Source organism: Ostrinia furnacalis, unplaced genomic scaffold (genome assembly GCF_004193835.3).
Source record: "Ostrinia furnacalis isolate ACB-3 unplaced genomic scaffold, ASM419383v2 OfSCF2810, whole genome shotgun sequence".
Lineage (NCBI taxonomy): Eukaryota > Metazoa > Arthropoda > Insecta > Lepidoptera > Crambidae > Ostrinia > Ostrinia furnacalis.
In genome coordinates, this window is record NW_021133049.1 from 247,933 (window position 1) to 268,039 (window position 20,107).

Consider the following 20,107-nt stretch of genomic DNA (forward strand, 5'->3'; position numbering starts at 1 on the left):
TTGTTGTGGCGCTTCTTCTCAGCACTTGTTAAAGGTTTGTCTCAAAGCACTGGTTAAGCAAAAATAATGAGACATGTAAAGGCTCCATAAGAGCATTTAACCATTTGTAAGAGCTATTTAATTACACTAAACAAATAATGTATGTTNAAGTATAGTTGAATATTGACTGTGTTTTTTCTTTGGTTTGTTACAAAAGTCAGATTAGAGGGACTTTTAAGATGTTATTGTTGGATATTTGTAATTAAGATGAGGCAATTTAAGTTAAAACATACAGTGTTTTATTCATGAAAATAGGACTACTTACCTGAAACTTCAGGGCTAAATGGTGCCGTATAAAATATACAAAGCTCAACCAAAATTTGCTCCCTGCAGGAGTCAAACCTGCAACCGCAGCGGGCATTGTATCGCCAACTACTATGCCAGTGACCGAAATACGCAGTACAATGTGTTGTTCATTTTTGTTTATTTTGAAAGAAATCAATCGTCATTACATCATTATAATCAATCATCTTAAATCCGTTAAACAATGATTGTATTGGAAGTACTTTAACCGACTTCAAAAAGGAGGAGGTTACCAATTCGTCTGAATGTTTTTTTGTAGAAATCCATCAATGGTCAAAGGTGTGAACTGACTGATTGTTTTAAAAAAATAGTCTCCATTTTTTATCAAAATGGATTCGGTAGTTTTTGGAGTCAGTTATTTTTTATTAAAATAAATAATGGAACACTTGTAAAATAAAATAGAAAGAAACGGGTCTTAACGTCTATTTTAGTTGAAATGGAACGCGAAAGTTTAAAAACTTGTAAAATGCTAAAATAACCAAGTTTTTTCTCGGAAATAAAGTAAAGCTTTTAATTCTCAACTCTGACATTCTGTATGGCCAATGGCCACAGTATGGCCAATCATCAGAAGCCGGCCACGAACCCGTTATAATTATTGTTTCTTATAAAAAGTGACAAAAATTGGAGCAACGACTCATGTGCCGAAGTAGATACGTTCATTACTTCGGTACAGTTTACTAGACATATATTTTATGTATGTAGGAATCATGATTATAGGCTAATTAAATAATTCCGCACCGCCTACAGGTTGACTGAGGGAGAATTCCATATGGCATTAAGTTCGCCTTTTGTAACCTTTTTATGTACCTACAAATATATTTTTTACAGTAAAGTTTTTTACTGATAAATAAGTAAATTAGCACAAAACTTGTAACCTTGTCGGTTGAAGCTAAGAAATAAATTCTCTAAACCCTATTAATGAAACATTCAGTATCATTTCAGGCATAATTTCTCAAAGTTGGCCCGCCCCCACTATAAATATTTCAAACAAATACTTAGCCACTTTTCTTTCTTTCTTCTTTTTAAACAAATTAAGTACTAGCTAGTGCGACATTTTGTCGACTAAAAAAAAGAAAACTAGAGACTAAATTACAAAAAAATACATACAGCAGGCAGGGCACCCAGTGGTGGGTCGCGAGCGAACATTGAGTGGGCCCTGCCTGTAGAACGACACACCACCCCTACCGATCCCAACTGCTGGGCAGCGGCCGAAATTTCCTATAGGTGGGTCCCGAGTTTGGGAACTTGTATTAGATGAGTCGTAGTAGCCCAGACAACTTTGGGAACCACTGACATATAGTCAATTTCCAACATAAAACTTCTTTTTTTGAAGTCGGTTAAAAAGGCTAGATTGCCTCTAAATTGAAATAAAGCGATAATTAGATTACATTTTGACAACTAGGCCAGTTATGTTAAGCCATTAATTAACTAAAATAATTCTTGCAATAAATATCCTGTTTTACGGATTATTAAAACAGACCTTCTAAATTGAAAGTAACATTTTCGCAATAGGTTTTGTATTTATTAATTAAATTTGAAATTATTTTGCATTTATTAATTTAATAAGACACAAACAGTAGTGACTGGTGACTAAGTTTGTTGCGGCGTTTCTTCTCAGCACTTGTCAAAGGTTTGTTTCAAAGCACTGGTTAGGCAAAAATAATGAGACATGTAAAGGCTCCATAAGAGCATTTAACCATTTGTAAGAGCTATTTAATTACACTAAACAAAATTAAATAATGTATGTTNTGTATGTTTGTTGGTAACTATTTCCATAATTTAATTGGTCCATTTAAAGTAGCACGTGCCCTGCTTCAGGATTATTCCCAATTGCTGTCTAACATTAAGATATCCTGAACTCCACAAACCATTAATATAAAGATAGCTAGGCCATATGGCTATTATGAAGCAGTTGTCCTAGTTCTAGCCTATTCAGGACCACAATCTAGCAGCCATATGGTTTAGAACCTAACCCCGGGATACCACCAAAAGTTAAACGCGCGTTAAACACTGGTTTAATACTTAAACTATACCATACGGTAATGTCATTAAATGTTTTTGGTAAGGGCTTGTTCCCATGAAGACATCCTTTTTTTTTCAGGTACTGTTTTTGCAGGATTCTGTTTGTACACAGTGTCTCGAAAAAACCCAATCCGTCTGAATTTTTAATTACTGCAAAACTCTGGGAAAAAGCCCTAACCTGTTTAGATTAGAGGGCTTAGGCCCGGTTTTTTGATTCGTAGTTAAAATAACCAATGGTCAAATTTGACAGATGTCAAATGACAAGTGGTTAAATATCAGAAAAAATGTTTTTCGAACAATGGTTAGCTTGCCTTTTAGTACATTTTTTAACTATTTGTTTACATTTTGTTAATATTTAACCATTAGTAGCAAAATTTAACAATTAGTTATTTTAACTACGAATCAAAAAACTGGGCCTTAGTGTGAGTTTACATCAAACGTCTTCACTAGTGAGCGCGTAAAAATCATTAAATGTATGACAAAATTTTAGTTCTTGAAAGTTTCCGCTAGGGGCGCTGTACAAACCGTCATACATTGAATGTCATTTTTACGCGCTCACTAGTGACGATATTTGATGTAAACTCACACTAAGCCCTCTGATATCCCTTGGGGTGTATTTTTTTTTAGTTTGAGAACCACAGATTTAAGTTAATCTTGGCATCGGTACAGAGGGCACGTCAAGCTAAATACTGACCACCTTATGTGCTTGTGATGAGGGCGATATTCCAACAAAAATGTGTAGTTTATTCTGTTGTAAGCACTAATTACTTATCTAGCTTATGGTAAGCTTATAAGGCGGTTGATAAGTTGGCGTTTAAAATATTTGGAAGTAGATTAGTGACGTCATTGGAGTTAGATTAAGAGTTTTGGTTTTTGTGTGGGAATTTTTCTAATGCCTCTTTTTCTTTGTTTATCCACCAACTAATATTAAAAATTCAAAAATAGAATAGTCAATCTATTTGTTAGTTACTCCTGAATTAAATAATTTCATAGATTTGAAAATAAAGTCATGCATGTGTCATGTGACATGGCATTCCAGTAATTTAAAAAAGTTCAGGGCCTATTTACATTGCTGACCAAATCTCTGCTAGAAGACAGAGCTTTTTATGACATCAGGCAGAAATAGTTCCCGCAACTCGAAAAATCAAAACTGGTTAAAAAACGATAATTACCTATTTATCCATTCATATCTATCGATGGGGCAGGAAAGTTCTTGAGTGGCGACCACGAGCCGGAAGACAGCGTGGGCGGGCCTCCCACTAGGCGGACCGACGATCTGGTGAAGGTCGCGGGAGGTGCCTGGATGCGAGCGGCGCAGGACCGGTCTTTGTGGAAATCTTTGGGGGAGGCCTTTGTCCAGCAGTGGACGTCTTTCGGCTGAAACGAACGAACGATCCATCAATGTCCGTCTGTAACCTTTCATGCACTACTGAACTATTAGATGAGGTTCATACCTCGAGAAAAATCTAGGATAGTTTCTAAGTTTCTATAAATATTTCAAAATAACTATCGTGATCTTCATAAACCATGCTCTACCATCAAATATACAAGGTACAAGGATAAATTATAAGGTCCGTGACCCTCGACACTGGGTTATGACCTCGAAATGCACATCGAATACCGATTCGAGGTTCGCTAGTTCGATACCCGAGTGCTGGACTGCCCCTGGTGGCATGCATATAAGAAGCCTCTTATTATTATTATTTTTTTATTACTGTTTTTTCTTTCTTCTGCTGTTTTTGGTTTAAATTCAAAGTTGTGATTACTGTATTATGTTATTGTATTGTGTAAAGTCCACGGGTTGCTTACATTATAATATGTATTATGTATGCTGTGGTTATTGTTTGCGTGGGAGCAGTTAGCTAGAGACCTTTGGCTTAATTTTTTGTTTTATTGTGTTTAATGCTGTATCTCATGTTGATAGCCCAATAAAAATAAATAAATAAATAGATAGCCTGGACAAATAAATAAATTTTGACTCTGACTTTGACTTACATGCGCTTTTTTTGTTACAGATAACCCCACGATGACTTCCGCGAGTGACAACGCGAAATAAGTGACAAGTGTAAATTCAAAGTTTTTGTAAGAAGTTAAATTAAATTAGTGTACACATGTGTGAGAAAGGGGTAAAGGAGAAGATGACCAACATCACGCCGGAGACCCGGATCATGATGATGCGGTCTGTGGATGGCAGGAGCAGCTATAGGAGACAGGTAATTTTAGTACTCTACTAAAGCCTGGTCCGTGAGCACGTAGAATTTTGTCCAATGACCCCAAACTACCCATCTTTATCTTTGTCGCGCTCGCATACTCACTGCGGGCGCGCGTCGCACAGTCGCGACAGCAATATAATTACGCGCGAGTGATAAGGATGGGTAGCTTGGGGTCATTGGACAAAATTCTACGTGCTCACGGACCAGGCTTTACCTACAAATATCGCGCACAGCTAAGTTCCTACTGTAATGGAGCGTGGTGCGGGAAAATACACCACGTGTTGTTATTACGTTAAAGGACGAAGTACACTTATCAATCCGGAAACGTATTACTCGAGTATACTACAGTAAACTCGAGGCGGTCAGTATTCTTTGTATGAAACTCCATACTGCAACGCATTCCGCATCGTAACGTAAACGCCTCGTCTCAATACGGTGTTGATCCCTTTCCGGGTTGATCGAGATGCGCGCCACGGTAAACTTTTATAGTGGCATTTTATCGATTTTTCACGATAAGCCATTAATACATTATTGTCGTCTAAAATCGTCGATAAGATTTTATCGTGGCGCACATCTTAGTACCGCTGTAGACTGCAACAGCTTCGTTACGTCACAAGTCACTTCTACCGCACACAGCAGGAACCAGCCTATATTTATTTGTCCACGAAAAATTGGCATGCAAAAATTGACAACGCATTAAATTTTTCTTCAGCATGACCAATGAAGATAATCGGCCTGGGTAAGACCCAGATTGCCGGATTTCAATCCAAGCTGTTTTCTTTTTGACGATGCACTTAAGCTTAGCCATTTTAAATATTTAGAAGTAGAGATACTACCCTAGTTAGTGTCTTTATGCCCAAGACATGAAATGAAAAAATGCAATAAAACCTTATCACGCATTCTTTGATAGCTATATTATCACTGAAATTAAAAGTAAGGCAAATACGGTATTGTACAAATACCATACAATATCCAATAACGAGCCGCTCAAATAGCTTCATTGTTTAATAACACTTATTAAAACAATTATGGCGTACCCAGCCGTCCATTTTCCTAGTGACATAATAATCTCTACCACTATCTCTTTCTCAACCAACACCTTACTATCGCACTGGCATCTATTTCTAAGGCTATAAGGTCTAAATTATAGTGAAATAAACGTTTTAATTGGGCGCGGAAAGGGACAGAATGTATGGCAGTGTGCCGGTCGTTGACCCCACGAAATGCTGTACAATCTAGCGAACGCTTTCAGATAAAGTGCATAGTGTTGTTTGTAATTCGTTTGTTTGTTAATCGATATCGATGAAAATATTTTTGGATAAAGAAGCAGAAAGCAGAGCGTACCTACTTATTTTTACCCTGCCAGAAAAACTTCTCTAAAAACTNACCGATCCGTCTGAATTTTTACTTACTGATAAACCCTGGGAAAAAGCCCTAACCTGTTTAGATTAGAGGGCTTAGGCCCGGTTTTTTGATTCGTAGTTAAAATAACCAATGGTCAAATTTGACAGATGTCAAATGACAAGTGGTTAAATATCAGAAAAAAATGTTTTTCGAACAATGGTTAGCTTGCCTTTTAGTACATTTTTTAACTATTTGTTTACATTTTGTTAATATTTAACCATTAGTAGCAAAATTTAACAATTAGTTATTTTAACTAAGAATCAAAAAACTGGGCCTTAGTGTGAGTTTACATCAAACGTCCTCACTAGCGAGTGCGTAAAAAAAATAAAAAGTATATGAAAATTTTAGTTCTTTAAAGTTTCCGCTAGGGGCGCTGTACAATCCGTCATACATTGAATGTCATTTTTACGCGCTCACTAGTGACGATGTTTGACTTAATGTTTGTCAATGTTTTGTATAATGTTATTTTTTTTAATTTAAATGTTGGTTGGAGAGGCACCCGCTGAAAACCAGCGTCGGGGCACGCGTGCATGCACGCGTGGCTCGATTAATGCTGAGCGAGCGCCTTTTTGGCACAAAAATATGCGTGTATAGTTTTAAGTTCCTTTGTTCTAGTTTTTATTTTTTCTTTTTGTGTCAAATACAGTTTTTCTTATCTTATCTTATCTTATCTTATGTAAACTCACACTAAGCCCTCTGATATCCCTTGGGGTGTATTTTTTTTTAGTTTGAGAACCATAGATTTCAGTTAATCTTGGCATTCGGTACAGACGAGGGCACGTCAAGTTAAATACTGACATCTTAATGTACTAGTAATAAGGTCGATTTTTCAACAAAAATGTGTAGTTTGTTCTGCTGTAAGCACTAATTACTTATCTAGCTTATCGTAAGCTTATAAGGCGGTTGATAAGTTGGCGTTTAAAATATTTGGAAGTAGATTAGTGACGTCATTGGAGTTAGATTAAGTGGAGTTTTGGGTTTTTGGTGTCAAGAATTTTACACATGCCTCCTTTTCTTTGTTTATTTACAAACTAATATTAAAAATTCTAAAATAAAATCGTCAATCTATTTTTTTGGTTACTCCTGAATTTAAATTACAGATTTTAAAATAAAGTCATGCATGTGTCATGTGACATGGCATTCCAGTAATTTAAAAAAGTTCAGGGCCTATTTACATTGGTGACCAAATCTCTGCTAGAAGACAGAGCTTTTTATGATATCAGGCAGAAATAGCTCGAAACTCGAAAAATCAAGGTTAGAAAACGATAAATTACATATTTATCCATCCATATCTATCAATGGGGCAGGAAAGTTCTTGAGTGGCGACCACGAGCCGGAAGACAGCGTGGGCGGGCCTCCCACTAGGTGGACCGACGATCTGGTGAAGGTCGCGGGAGGTGCCTGGATGCGAGCGGCGCACGACCGGTCTTTGTGGAAGTCTTTGGGGGAGGCCTTTGTCCAGCAGTGGACGTCTTTCGGCTGAAACGAACGAACGAACGAACGATCCATCAATGTCCGTCTGTAACCTTTCATGCACTACTGAACTATTAGATGAGGTTCATACCTCGAGAAAAATCTAGGATAGTTTCTAAGTTTCTATAAATATTTCAAAATAACTATCGTGATCTTCATAAACCATGCTCTACCATCAAATATGCTAAGCAGATAATAATAGTAGGCGGCTCTACAAGGATAAATTATAGGGTCCGTGCCCTATGACTTTGGGTTATGACCTCGAAATGCACATCGAATACCGTCGCTGGTTCGATACCTGATGCTGGACTATTGTGGTGACCCTACTAATTTAAGCTTATATGTTTTTGACTCTACATGGTTTAGACAAAGTCGATCTATCTGTTTGTACGCTTAGATCTTTAAAACTGTGGATTTTAATGCGGTTTTCATCAATATACAGGGTGTTAGGTAAATGGGTATATGAGCCGACACTAGCCCATGTTAGCATGGGCATATAAATGGTATGGTAAAGTCAGAAATTTGATATCATCATTTTATTTTTTTAAATTTTCATACAAAATAATTTTATTAAATCCGATTTGTATGAAAATTAAAATAATTAAAATGAAGATATCAATTTTCTGACTTCACCATACCATTTATATGCCCATGTTAACATGGGCTAGTGTCGGCTCATATACCCATTTACCTAACACCCTGTATAGAGTATTTTAAGAAGGCTTAAGCATTGCAGCCAGCATGACTCACTCACTGATTAACTCACTCACTCATCATGAAATCTCAGAAACCACAAGTGCTAGGAGTCTCAAATTTTGCATGGGGGTTCCTTTTAGAACGTAGGTGCTCTCTAAGACGGGATTTTACAAAAATCAACCCCTAAGAGGGTAAAACGAGACACGCGTACAAAGTCGCGGGCAGCCGCTAGTAATACCATAAAACTTTGTCCTAAAATTTGTATTTTTGTTACAGATAACCCCACGATGACTTCCGCGAGTGACAACGCGAAATAAGTGACAAGTGTAAATTCAAAGTTTTTGTGAGAAGTTAAATTAAATTAGTTCACACATGTGTGAGAAGGGGGTTAAGGAGAAGATGACCAACATCACGCCGGAGACCCGGATCATGATGATGCGGTCTGTGGATGGCAGGAGCAGCTATAGGAGACAGGTATGTAAAGCTTCAACCACACCAACGCGTGCAGAGCCCCGATTACGGTAATTTTTACAAGCTTTATATTGACTTCACTTGAGTATGTGTGGGACAAATCTTGCAACTGAATTTAAGACCACTTCTTCTCCACCGATTGAGCTGAAATTTGGTATACTTATGTAAGTACGATGACAATGCAATATTATGGCACCATTGAGCTGGTCTGATGATGGAGTCGGGAGGTGGCCATAGGAACTCCTAAACAAAACGGCGGAAACTCATCGAGTTTGGGTTCGTTGGATTTGTGTTTTCGAGCACTTTAGTGTTAGATAATGTCCAGGGTCCTGAGATTAAGATATAACTAAAAAGTGTAAAATAAAATTATAATAAAAATAAACTTTTTTAAAAACAAGCTTTTATTCTGAATATCGAAAGCTTGTAGCGCAAACAGAGAAAAAGAGGGATAAATTCCATGCGCGATACAAGCTTTCGAAATTCAGAATAAAAGCTTGTTTTTAAAAAAGTTTATTTTTATTATAATTTTTTATCGTCTCCAATCCAGACACGCTTCTCGATTCTGCGATACGATTGGTCGTTCAACAGCGTACGTCAGCTGTTTTGACCAATCGTATCGCAGAATCGATGAAGCGCGTCTGGATTGGAAACGTTAAAAGTTACCGTAATCGGGGCTCTGATCGCCATCGCCGGCGCGATCAAAGGCCAATGACAGGTCGCGCGACCCATGACAGATCACGTGGCCTGTCATTTCCCTATGATCTGCACGCGTTGGTGTGGTTGAAGCATTATAAGTGCCAAATATTGATCGTTCGTTCGTTCGTTTCAGCCGAAATATTGATCAACATTTTATAAATAGTTTTCTTTTAATGTCTGTAATAATGGCATAACGCATAGCTGATAGGTTCCTGAGGAAGTAGAACAGTGCGGATGGAGTGAGTTTTGCTAAGATTTCAGACAGCTCTGTCACATATCATAATTTTACCTCTCACTATCAGAGGAACCTAATCAGTTTTAGCGCTATACACATCATTACATAGTTTATAAATATGACAAAGAAAATAACATTTGATTAAGACATTCATAACTATCCTTGTTAGTTTCCTGAAAATGAATTAATGAAAATTCATATATTTACGTTTGTTCTGTAAGAAGTAGGCACCTGCATGCAGGTAAGGTCTGGGGCATTACACATAAGCAATGATAAAACTAATACACAACATTTTTAACTAAAAGAAGTTGAACCATAATTCAACAGGAAAAAGAAAATTTCAGCAGCACTCTTTAAAATCCAGAATTTTTTATTTTCATTTTTACACTGTGGCATATTATTCGGCATTGCAATAAAATACATCCTAGTTTATTTACTGTACAAATACCATAGAGATCCAATAACGGGCCGCTCAAATAGCTTCATTGTTTAATAACACTTATTAAAACAATTATGGCGTACCCAGCCGTCCATTTTCCTAGTGACATAATAATCTCTACCACTATCTCTTTCCCAACCAACACCTTACTATCGCACTAGCATCTATTTTTAAGGCCATAAGGTCTAAATTATCGTGCAATAAACGATTTAATTGGGCGCGGAAAGGGACAGAATGTATGGCAGTGTGCCGGTCGTTGACCCCACGAAATGCTGTACAATCTAGCGAACGCTTTCAGATAAAGTGCATAGTGTTGTTTGTAATTCGTTTGTTTGTTAATCGATATCGATGAAAATATTTTTGGATAGAGAAGCAAAAAGCAGAGCGTACTTAATTTTACCCTGCCCGTAAAACTTCTCTAAAAACTTCACACTATTTTTTTTTAAACTTAGTTATGTATAGAAGACAGAACCCCCTTTAATATCCCATTTATAAAGTGCAGGTAGACTTCTGAGTTGATTTATTATGTTAATGTAACAGTGACTTATTCTAATCGCACGAATACATCACAGCTAGATGTTATTTTACTATATCTGACATTACGTATCATAGGATCAACCTACGCAATCTCTTAGACGTATTTTCCCCAAATGATTATCTGCTATGCTATGCATAACAGCAAGTTCAAGATTTCTTTTGATTGCCATCGATTAATTCATTTTCCAAGGATTTACATTCGATAATCGGAACTAAATGTTAAAATGAAATCGATTCGAGACAGATTTTGCTCCAGGCTCATTTCTATTAAATGTCCATTACTAACTAAGCGCACTGCCAAGAAATGTCTGTATCGAATTATTATAATTAGATTCTGATTACGATAAGTAGTTTCCTTAATCGTAGCTCTCAGATAATAATCATAGTGCGGCGTGTTAAGAGAATGTAGACGAATAAATCTCGACTATTTCGAATTAAAGGTTGATTGTCGCGGTAACACTCAATTTTCGTTAAGCGGTAGTAGCGACAAGCCAATCATTTAACAGAGGAAATGTCAGTGTTTTTGACAGCTGCAATTGTTTTTAATTCGAAAAGTATGTTACAGTTACATAACATAATTGGATAGTATCGATTTAGTCATCCAGATAGTGAAAGTCGATTTAGATTTATTGTAACCGGTCTTGTAAGGGCCGGACTGTAATCGATCCATTGTAAATTAGAACTTAAAGGGTTCCAGTCGTTACGAGAACTTGTTATGAATCGGAACTGGCCAATGATTAATCGATGTTTAATTTAATATGAGAAAGTGTAAATATCGATTAATAAGTGACTCGGTGCCTTGTTTGTATAAGCGGGATAACTTATCTTAGTAAAAGTGATTGATTCTTTCCGACTGTTATGTATACTNTATAGAAACACTTTAAACTTAATTTTCATTGTTCCAAGACGACTGAACAATACAAAATAGTGTTCATTTATTTGTACATATTACGTAAGTCGTAAACATTAACAAGAAAAGTTACAGAGTAGATTTATTAGTTAAGATTTTATTAGATGAAAATATTGAGAATAAAATTATTTTGGCAATGTAGATATACATAGATAAGAAGGTTTTCACTAACTATTCGACATTAAAATCATATGCTGGTAAAATAATCTTATTCTCGTACTAATCACACTAACATTTTTCGTTTTGAGAGAATTGAACCCGGAAACGTGATTTTTTTTATCGATATCGACAGTTTTCCCTTCTAACACATCCCTATGCGTCCATTCACACTAGCACATGGTGTTTGGAACATTGATCGATTCGTGCATTCCGTGTTGTGGATTCGAAACACCCTATATATCTTGTAGCAGCGCATGTATGTGGGTTGCATACAAGATACATCGTTCTGAACATCATTTATTTATAGACTAGCTTTGAAGAAAGAAGAAGAAGAAAGAAAAATATTTTATTTGGCCCAACATATTAAATTATTACAGTAAACAGTTTACAGTACTTGCACATTTGTGGACCAAAATGGCATCCGCTCAGCATTGTGTCCTGCTCTGAGGTAGACCCAGAACAGGACGCTGTTGTTCTGCGGAGGCCACTTTTTTAAAAGAGCGTCACATTGGACGCCATAAACATTGGCATTTTTATTTTAAAATTATATAAGCTTATACAAAGCTTCAACAATTACATAAATTTGTAGGTGTGTGTGCTAGCTGTATGTGTTAGGTGTGTGTGTTAGGTGTATGTGTTAGGTGTGTGTGTTGGGTGTATGTGGCTTGTGTGTGTGTCAACAGAAAGTGCTAGATGTGTCAAAAAGTTATGTTTGTGTAATAAAGGGAAGAGATGCAGAACAACTACTCAGGCAATAGACATTTGTTCGTCTAATAGAAATTTCTTTAAATTACGTTTGAAAGTAGCATTTGATTTGCTTATGGCTTCGCCCGCATCCATTTCAGTCGGTCAGAAAAAAGGCTTTGCCTTGCCGACCTAAGTTTTTCCATACTCCATTCCCTGTTTCATTCAGTTTAATTTTGCATTGCATTAACCGCGATTTGTTTCGGTTTCTTTGGTTCTACAGATCTCCTCAGTTATGATTCAATCACGACGTAGTAAACTCCGAGCATAGCACGCACATACCATTGGCAACACGCGCTGTAAGACTCTACCTAGAGAAAATAAATGAGTTTTATAATGTTTTTTTACCGGGATGCGTACATCGTCGCTGTGGAAATCCTAGGGGAAAAAGGCATCAGTGGGCATTTTATTTGAAATGAACCTTTTTGAGACAGTCCGAAATTCTAACTTCTGCCCGGAATTGTTCAATAAGAGTTTTGCGAGTTGTGACTGAAAATTAAAGTCATTTTTTATTATACAGGGTGTTAGGTAAATGGGTTTATAAACCGACACTAGCTCATATTAACATATAAATATAAATGGTATGGTGAAGTCAGAAAATTGATTTATCTAATCATTTTAATTTTCATACAGATCTGATTTTATTTATTTTGGCTTTTAAACCCAATTACCTAACACCTGTAGAAGAAGTTCTAAAAGAAGCTAACTGAGCTTTGTATAGTAAACGACAGACTCCTTCATCTCTCTCACAGTTCCTGGCAGATCGCGGTCTCCCTTGGGTCCTTATCAGCAGTATCTAACTATTCTCCTGTCTCTCGCACAGATCCTGGCTTCTATTTTCAGTAATTAATTGACGATACACTCCCCTAACTATTCCCATCTCTCTCAACTATTCGCAGCTCTCGTGGTGTCCCTCGGGACGTTCTCGGCAGTGTCTCTTCTGAGTCCGCCCTAAACTATCTTCATCTCTCACATAAATTTTGGCAGGTCTGGCGGTCTCAGTCCCTCATACCCTTCTCAGTGCAATCTACTGAGTCTAAGAGTCCTTTCTTACTACCTTCATCTCTTTCAGATCCTGGCAGCTCTCGCGGTGTCCCTCGGGCCGTTTTCAGCGGGACTCAGCAAGGGGTACATGTCGCCAGCCATCTCCTCCATGCAGGAGCCTCGGACGGACGGGTTCCCGGTCAGCGACCAGCAGGCCAGCTGGGTGGCTAGCCTCAGTTTGTTGGGTGAGTCTAGATTTTGAATAACTGCAGTGCGGGTGATGTTTGTGCTTCATAGATTTATTAAATGTAGAACCAAAGTAGAGTAGGATTTTTGTACATAGTATGTGATAAAGAATGTCTAAAAGTTTCTGTTGTTTTTTAACGTAGACACAGAAGAAATATTGGTACGTGGGTACTTTTTTTTAACATTATTATTATGCATATATTAGTTTTTACTGCGTGATATTTTAATGCATATTTTAAAAAGGCGTCCGCGTTTTATCATTAAAATTAGAATAAAATGTCTGACTATCGCTTTGGAAACAATATGTAACCACAGGTGTAACGTAGAGTCAAGGAAGCTCAGATTGCAAGGGTGCCCTATTGAATTATCTTAATAAAAAAACCATCCAAAAAAGTCAGGATCAGTAGTGACTGGAAACCGATTAATTGGGGATCTATATTCATCTCTTAAACTCATTTTTACCTCTCAATCTGAACCGAGTGTACTAACATTCAATCTCATAGCAGTCATAGCACTTGATCTTGACTTTCCAATTGAGTTATGTAACAAAACCCATTCAGTTTTCAATAAGCCGAGGAAGAATTTTACGAGGTTTCCGCAGAAACTAATTTGTTTTCTGTGCAGTTGCAAACGCACTGCGCGGTAAAGTATCGCACAATGGATATCGCGACAGTTGGTAATATAAACACATGCTTTGAAGGCTGTCGGAAGTACTGAAGTTAGAATGAAGACTTTTGTCTAAGGTTTGGTACCTAGTAAGGTCAATAATAAAAAGGTAATTTTAAAAAAATCTTAACAGAAAATACTAAACGAAACGACATTATAGAAAACATTAGTTTTAGGCTTTACTTGTTATTATTATGGTACGAGTATTATCATCAAGAGATGAGAGCAATGTGACTATATTATATGTATGGAAGCTGGAAATATTGAATTTTCTGATAGAGTTCGTCAGCACTTTCAGAATTAGTAACCAGTTTATCGATATCTTGTATAGTTTAGAAATAATCGAGTGAGATCACTTATCTTTTCCACCACCCTGTATAGTTCTTCAAGGCTTTTTTGTTGCTGAATTTTGGCATAGCTGTAGAGTCTACTCTATACCATAAACAAACAAAGTTCTTTAATTTCGCAATTTGGCACACATATTCAAAGAAGATGGCCGTTTTATTGTTAATTTCCAAAGAATTGTGCAATTTCACTTTTGTCACCCTTGAGATGTATTGTCACCGTGACGAGAGACTGGTTTGCTTACCCACTCCTAAGATCAGGGTTGTCACTCATGTGTAATTAACATTTCAATATTTTACTAGCCAAAACAAATTAAGGAGCAGTTACTCTTTAAATCTGTTTGCATCAGAATCTGGCAGAATTAGTAAAACGCATTTAACTTAAAAAAAAAGAATAAGCGTCTAAAACTGAAACCACTGGTTTCAGTTTCAGTCTTTATTTATAATTTATAAAGATTTTCTTTATCTTTAAAAATAAGTATATCATGGATGTCAAAATAATGCGTTTGTTTTTTTAAGGTATAATTGCAATTAACCTACACTACACTGTACATATTAAGTTTTTTTTTAATTTTTGGAAGAACAGGAAATTTTTTAAAGACAATTTAATGACCTGTGCTTTTAGTTGGCAACCCTAATGTATTACTTTCACTTCGCTAAAATTCGCAAATGACGCAAAAACTTGGTCAATAGATAAAGACCGACTTTGGACAGTCATTACCTACTATTCAGTCTACCTAGAGTTTAAGTAGGTACGCAACTTACTTAAGTATAGTGCAACGTAATACATACACTCAGGAACGGGAACATACCTACATAAAATGTTTAAATAAAACAAGAGTTATAGCAAANTGTATACTAACGCTTTAATATTAATTTTCATTATTCTAAATAAGATGTAACAATTTAATAGAGTGTTATTTTGTTTGTTTCGTAAGTCGCAACCATTAACAACAAAAATTACGAAGTAGATTTATTGGATAAATAAGATTTTATCGGATATAATAATTTTAATTTTGGCAATGTAACTATTATAAGTAAAAAATGCAGGTAAAATAGTAAAATGCTCGTTCTAATCACACTATCATTTCATATCGTTCTGCGGGATTTGAACCCGGAAACGTGGTATTTTTTTATCGATATCGACAGTTTTCCCTTCTATCACATCCCTACGCGTCCATTCACACTAGCACATGGTGTTTGGAACATTGATCGATTCGTGCATTCCGTGTAGTGGATTCGAAACACCCTATATATCTTGTAGCAGCGCATGTATGTGGGCTGCATACAAGATACATCGTTGAACATCACTTATTTATAGACTAGCTTTGCTTATGGCTTCGCCCGCATCCATTCAGTCGGTCAGAAAAAAGGCTTTGCCTTGCCGACCTAAGTTTTTCCATACTCCATTCCCTGTTTCATTCAGTTTAATTTTGCATTGCATTAAACGCGATTTGTTTCGGTTACTTATTTATTTATTTATTTAATGAGCAACATAATAAGCTTACAGAAAACCTAAAGCGCTTACATGTTTAGTCACCACAATATCGATTACAATAAAATTATAAGTCAAAAAATTATACACATTATTAAATTCTGTTTAAACAGAGTTAATTAATAAACAAATTGTTTTTTTTTTTTTACCGGGATGCGTATATATTGTCGCTGTGGAAATCCTTGGGGAGAAAGGTCCATCAGTGGGCCTCTTTTATTTGAAATGAACCTTTTTGAGACAGTCCGAAATTCTAACTTCTGCCCGGAATTGTTCAATAAGAGTTTTGCGAGTTGTGAAGTTGTGACTGAAAATTAAAGTTTTTTTTATCATACAGGGTGTTAGGTAAATGGGTTTATAAACCGACACTAGCTCATATTAACATATAAATATAAATGGTATGGTGAAGTCAGAAAATTGATTTATCTAATCATTTTAATTTTCATACAGATCTGATTTTATAAATTTTATTTTGGCTTTTAAACCCAATTACCTAACACCTGTAGAAGAAGTTCTAAAAGAAGCTAACTGAGCTTTGTATAGTAAACGACAGACTCCTTCATCTCTCTCACAGTTCCTGGCAGATCGCGGTCTCCTTTGGGTCCTTATCAGCAGTATCTAACTATTCTCCTGTCTCTCGCACAGATCCTGGCTTCTATTTTCAGTAATTAATTGACGATACACTCCCCTAACTATTCCCATCTCTCTCAACTATTCGCAGCTCTCGTGGTGTCCCTCGGGACGTTCTAGGCAGTGTCTCTTCTGAGTCCGCCCTAAACTATCTTCATCTCTCACATAAATTTTGGCAGGTCTGGCGGTCTCAGTCCCTCATACCCTTCTCAGTGCAATCTACTGAGTCTAAGAGTCCTTTCTTACTACCTTCATCTCTTTCAGATCCTGGCAGCTCTCGCGGTGTCCCTCGGGCCGTTTTCAGCGGGACTCAGCAAGGGGTACATGTCGCCAGCCATCTCCTCCATGCAGGAGCCTCGGACGGACGGGTTCCCGGTCAGCGACCAGCAAGCCAGCTGGGTGGCTAGCCTCAGTTTGTTGGGTGAGTCTAGATTTTATTATGATTGCAGATGAAGCGATTTTTGTGTTTCATAGATTTATTATGTAACTAGCGGCCGCCCGCGAATACATAAAATTAAAAATTCATAAAATTCTAATAAATCGTGGATCCCGTTTTACCCCCTTAGGGGTGGAGTTTCGTGATCTCTACCACTATCCTTCTGAGTTTCGTTTCCTTTCTTAGCGGATGCCTACGTCATAACATCTACCTGCATGCCACAGCCCGATCCGTCTAATGGTTTGAGCTGTATATATTTAGATTATGTAATACTCGCAGTGTACGATTATTACATACGTATCTATATGAGAAAGAATAAAGCTTTTCTCTTTGTGTATTTTTTTATTAAACGTAGACGCAAAACGACGCTGGTACGTTTTCGGCGCTCTAATCTTAATGTTTGATGAGTTTTAACATAATGATCCATGGATTTGTTTTATCTGCATAAGTGATATGGTGCATATTTGAAACAGACGTCAGAAAATAACTAAACAGGCCTAAGAAAGGTTTATCGTGATGACCGCATTAGAAATGGGCTCTATCAGCTCATTTTTGGGCGCTCAAACAATGGGAACATCAGAATTTAAGTAAGAAAGTCCGTTTTAAAAGGGGCACCTATGTATACTAATGCAGTTTTGGAGGCCTATTTAATCGTTTAACCTGATACCTACATAATTTTTTAAACTCTCTATTTATTCTCAGTGTACTAATCCAATCATAACTCTTGATCTTGACTTTCCAATTGAGTTATGTAACAAAACCCATTCAGTTTTCAATAAGCCCAGTTTTACGAGGTTTCCGCAGAAACTAATTTGTTTTCTGTGCAGTTGCAAACGCACTGCGCGTTAAAGTATCGCACAATGGATATCGCGACACTTGGTAATATAAACACATGCTTTGACGGCTGTCGGAAGTATTGAAGTTAGAACGAAGACTTTTGTCTGAGGTTCGGTACCTAGTCAGGTCAATACAAAAAGGCTTATAATTTAAAAAATATTTTTAAAAAAACTAAGCTATGCGACGTCGCCAAAATTATTTATAGAAAACAAGTTTTAGGCATTACATGTTATGGTACGAGTATTATCATCAAGAGATGAGAGCCATAATATGTGGCTGTACTAAATGTATGGAAGATGGAAACATTGAATTTTCGGATAAAGTTCGTCAGCACAATAATTAGTACCTAACCAATTTATCGATATCTTTTAAGTATAGTTAGAAATGATTGAGTGAGATCACTTATCTTTTCCACCCTGTATAGATCTGGTGAAGGTCGCGGGAAGCACCTGGATGCGGGTGGCGCAGGACCGGTAGTTGTGGAAATCCTTGGGGGAGGCCTTTGTCCAGCAGTGGACGTTATTCGGCTGAAACGAACGAACGAACGTTCTTCAAGGCTTTTTATTGATGAATTTTGGCATAGCCATAGAGTCTTCAAACAAAACTCTTTCAATTGGCACAGATATTCAAAGAATATGGCCGCTTTATTGTTAATTTCCAAAGAATTGTGCAATTTCACTTTTGTCACCCTTGAGATGTATTGTCACCGTGACGAGAGACTGGTTTGCTTACCTACTTCTAAGATCAGGGTTGTCACTCATGTGAAATTAACATTTATTTTACTAGCTAAAACATAGGAGCAAAGATTGTTAGCAGTCACTATGAAAAAAAAATTTTTTTTCATGTAAAATTTTGCCAATGCCAACCTTTAGTTGCTTACAATGTGAAAAAGTTATCAAGTGTCATATAAAGCCAAGCTTCTAAGCTCTACAAGCCCTAACTCTATACCTTAATCAAAATATTNTTATGGATCAGGTCGACAATTGTGTAATAATTGGTGATTTTAATCTTAATACTATAAATTGGTTGGATGATGGGGGAGAGGTTATCAGAACTCCACAACGAACTAATTCTAGACTGGAACAGACTCTTTGGGACTTTATCTTACTTAACGGTATGCTGCAACACAATTTCATTCTTAATCATAATCAGAGAATCCTGGACTTAGTTTTGACCACTATGGAAAGCATCACTGTGAGCGCGCCATTGGACATTATTTCTAAGGTTGACCCACATCATCCACCTTTGCTGGTTGAGGTTTCTTTTCCACAGCCCATAAATAAACAAAAGTCGGAAAGTAGAGCGAAGCTTAATTATTTCAAGGCAGATTATGATGCTATTAATGCGGCATTAAGAGCAGTAGATTGGGAGGATAAACTGAGAGCGGATGCCACGGTGGATGATATGTTGTCAAAGTTCTATGTCGTTCTCCGTGAATTGATACACCAGCACGTCCCTAAAGTAACAGTTAAAAAGACAAAATATCCATGCTGGTTTTCCAAAGACCTTATTAAGAGACTGAATGAAAAAAACCGTTTGAGATTAAAGGTAAAGAAATACAACAATCCAATGGATTCAATAGCCTTGAATTTGGCTAAGAAGAGATGCGATAGTATGACAGTCTCGTGTTACAATGCATACATATCAGACATTGAGGCTAAAATTTCTTCTAACCCAAAATACTTTTGGAATTACTTAAAGATGAAGAGAGGAGGAGCCAGTAATTATCCAGGTGAAATGACGGACGGGGTAAATAGTTCGGAGAACTTAAATGATATCTGTGAATATTTTTCCTCTCTCTTCTCCAGCGTCTATGCTAAAGATACGGATAAATATGACATGGCACGCGATACGAGTGATTGTCTAAGCAACACAATTCTAAGTCACATAACACTGTCTCAGACTAAGATTACTGACGCCTTAAAGAGACTCGATCTGTGTAAGGGATCGGGCCCTGATGATTTGCCTCCCATTTTTCTCTACAAAGTTGCAGGTCGCATATCATACCCATTGATGAAGATATTTAATACATCTTTATCTCAAGGCATCTTCCCGTCGGCATGGAAGGAGACTAGAATAGTGCCGATTTTCAAAAATGGCGATCGTGAAAATGTGGCGAACTATAGGCCTA

General features: G+C 36.9%; 1 protein-coding gene across 1 annotated transcript; it reads left to right on the forward strand.

The window, feature by feature from the left end:
- The first annotated feature begins 8,431 nt into the window (after nucleotides 1-8,431).
- Nucleotides 8,432-13,587, forward strand: LOC114356479 (facilitated trehalose transporter Tret1-like). Its single transcript, XM_028309690.1, has 2 exons — nucleotides 8,432-8,624; nucleotides 13,414-13,587. Exons 1-2 carry the CDS (start codon nucleotides 8,523-8,525, stop codon nucleotides 13,585-13,587), a joined length of 276 nt encoding a protein of 91 aa, XP_028165491.1. The 5' UTR covers nucleotides 8,432-8,522.
- Nucleotides 13,588-20,107: the final 6,520 nt, after the last annotated feature.

Excerpts from the sequence above, each read along its gene's own strand:
- LOC114356479 (XM_028309690.1), top strand. The coding sequence starts at position 8,523 with ATGTGTGAGAAGGGGGTTAAGGAGAAGATGACCAACATCACGCCGGAG. Across the intron at positions 8,625-13,413 it reads GGAGCAGCTATAGGAGACAG|ATCCTGGCAGCTCTCGCGGT; the intron begins GTATGTAAAGCT and ends CATCTCTTTCAG.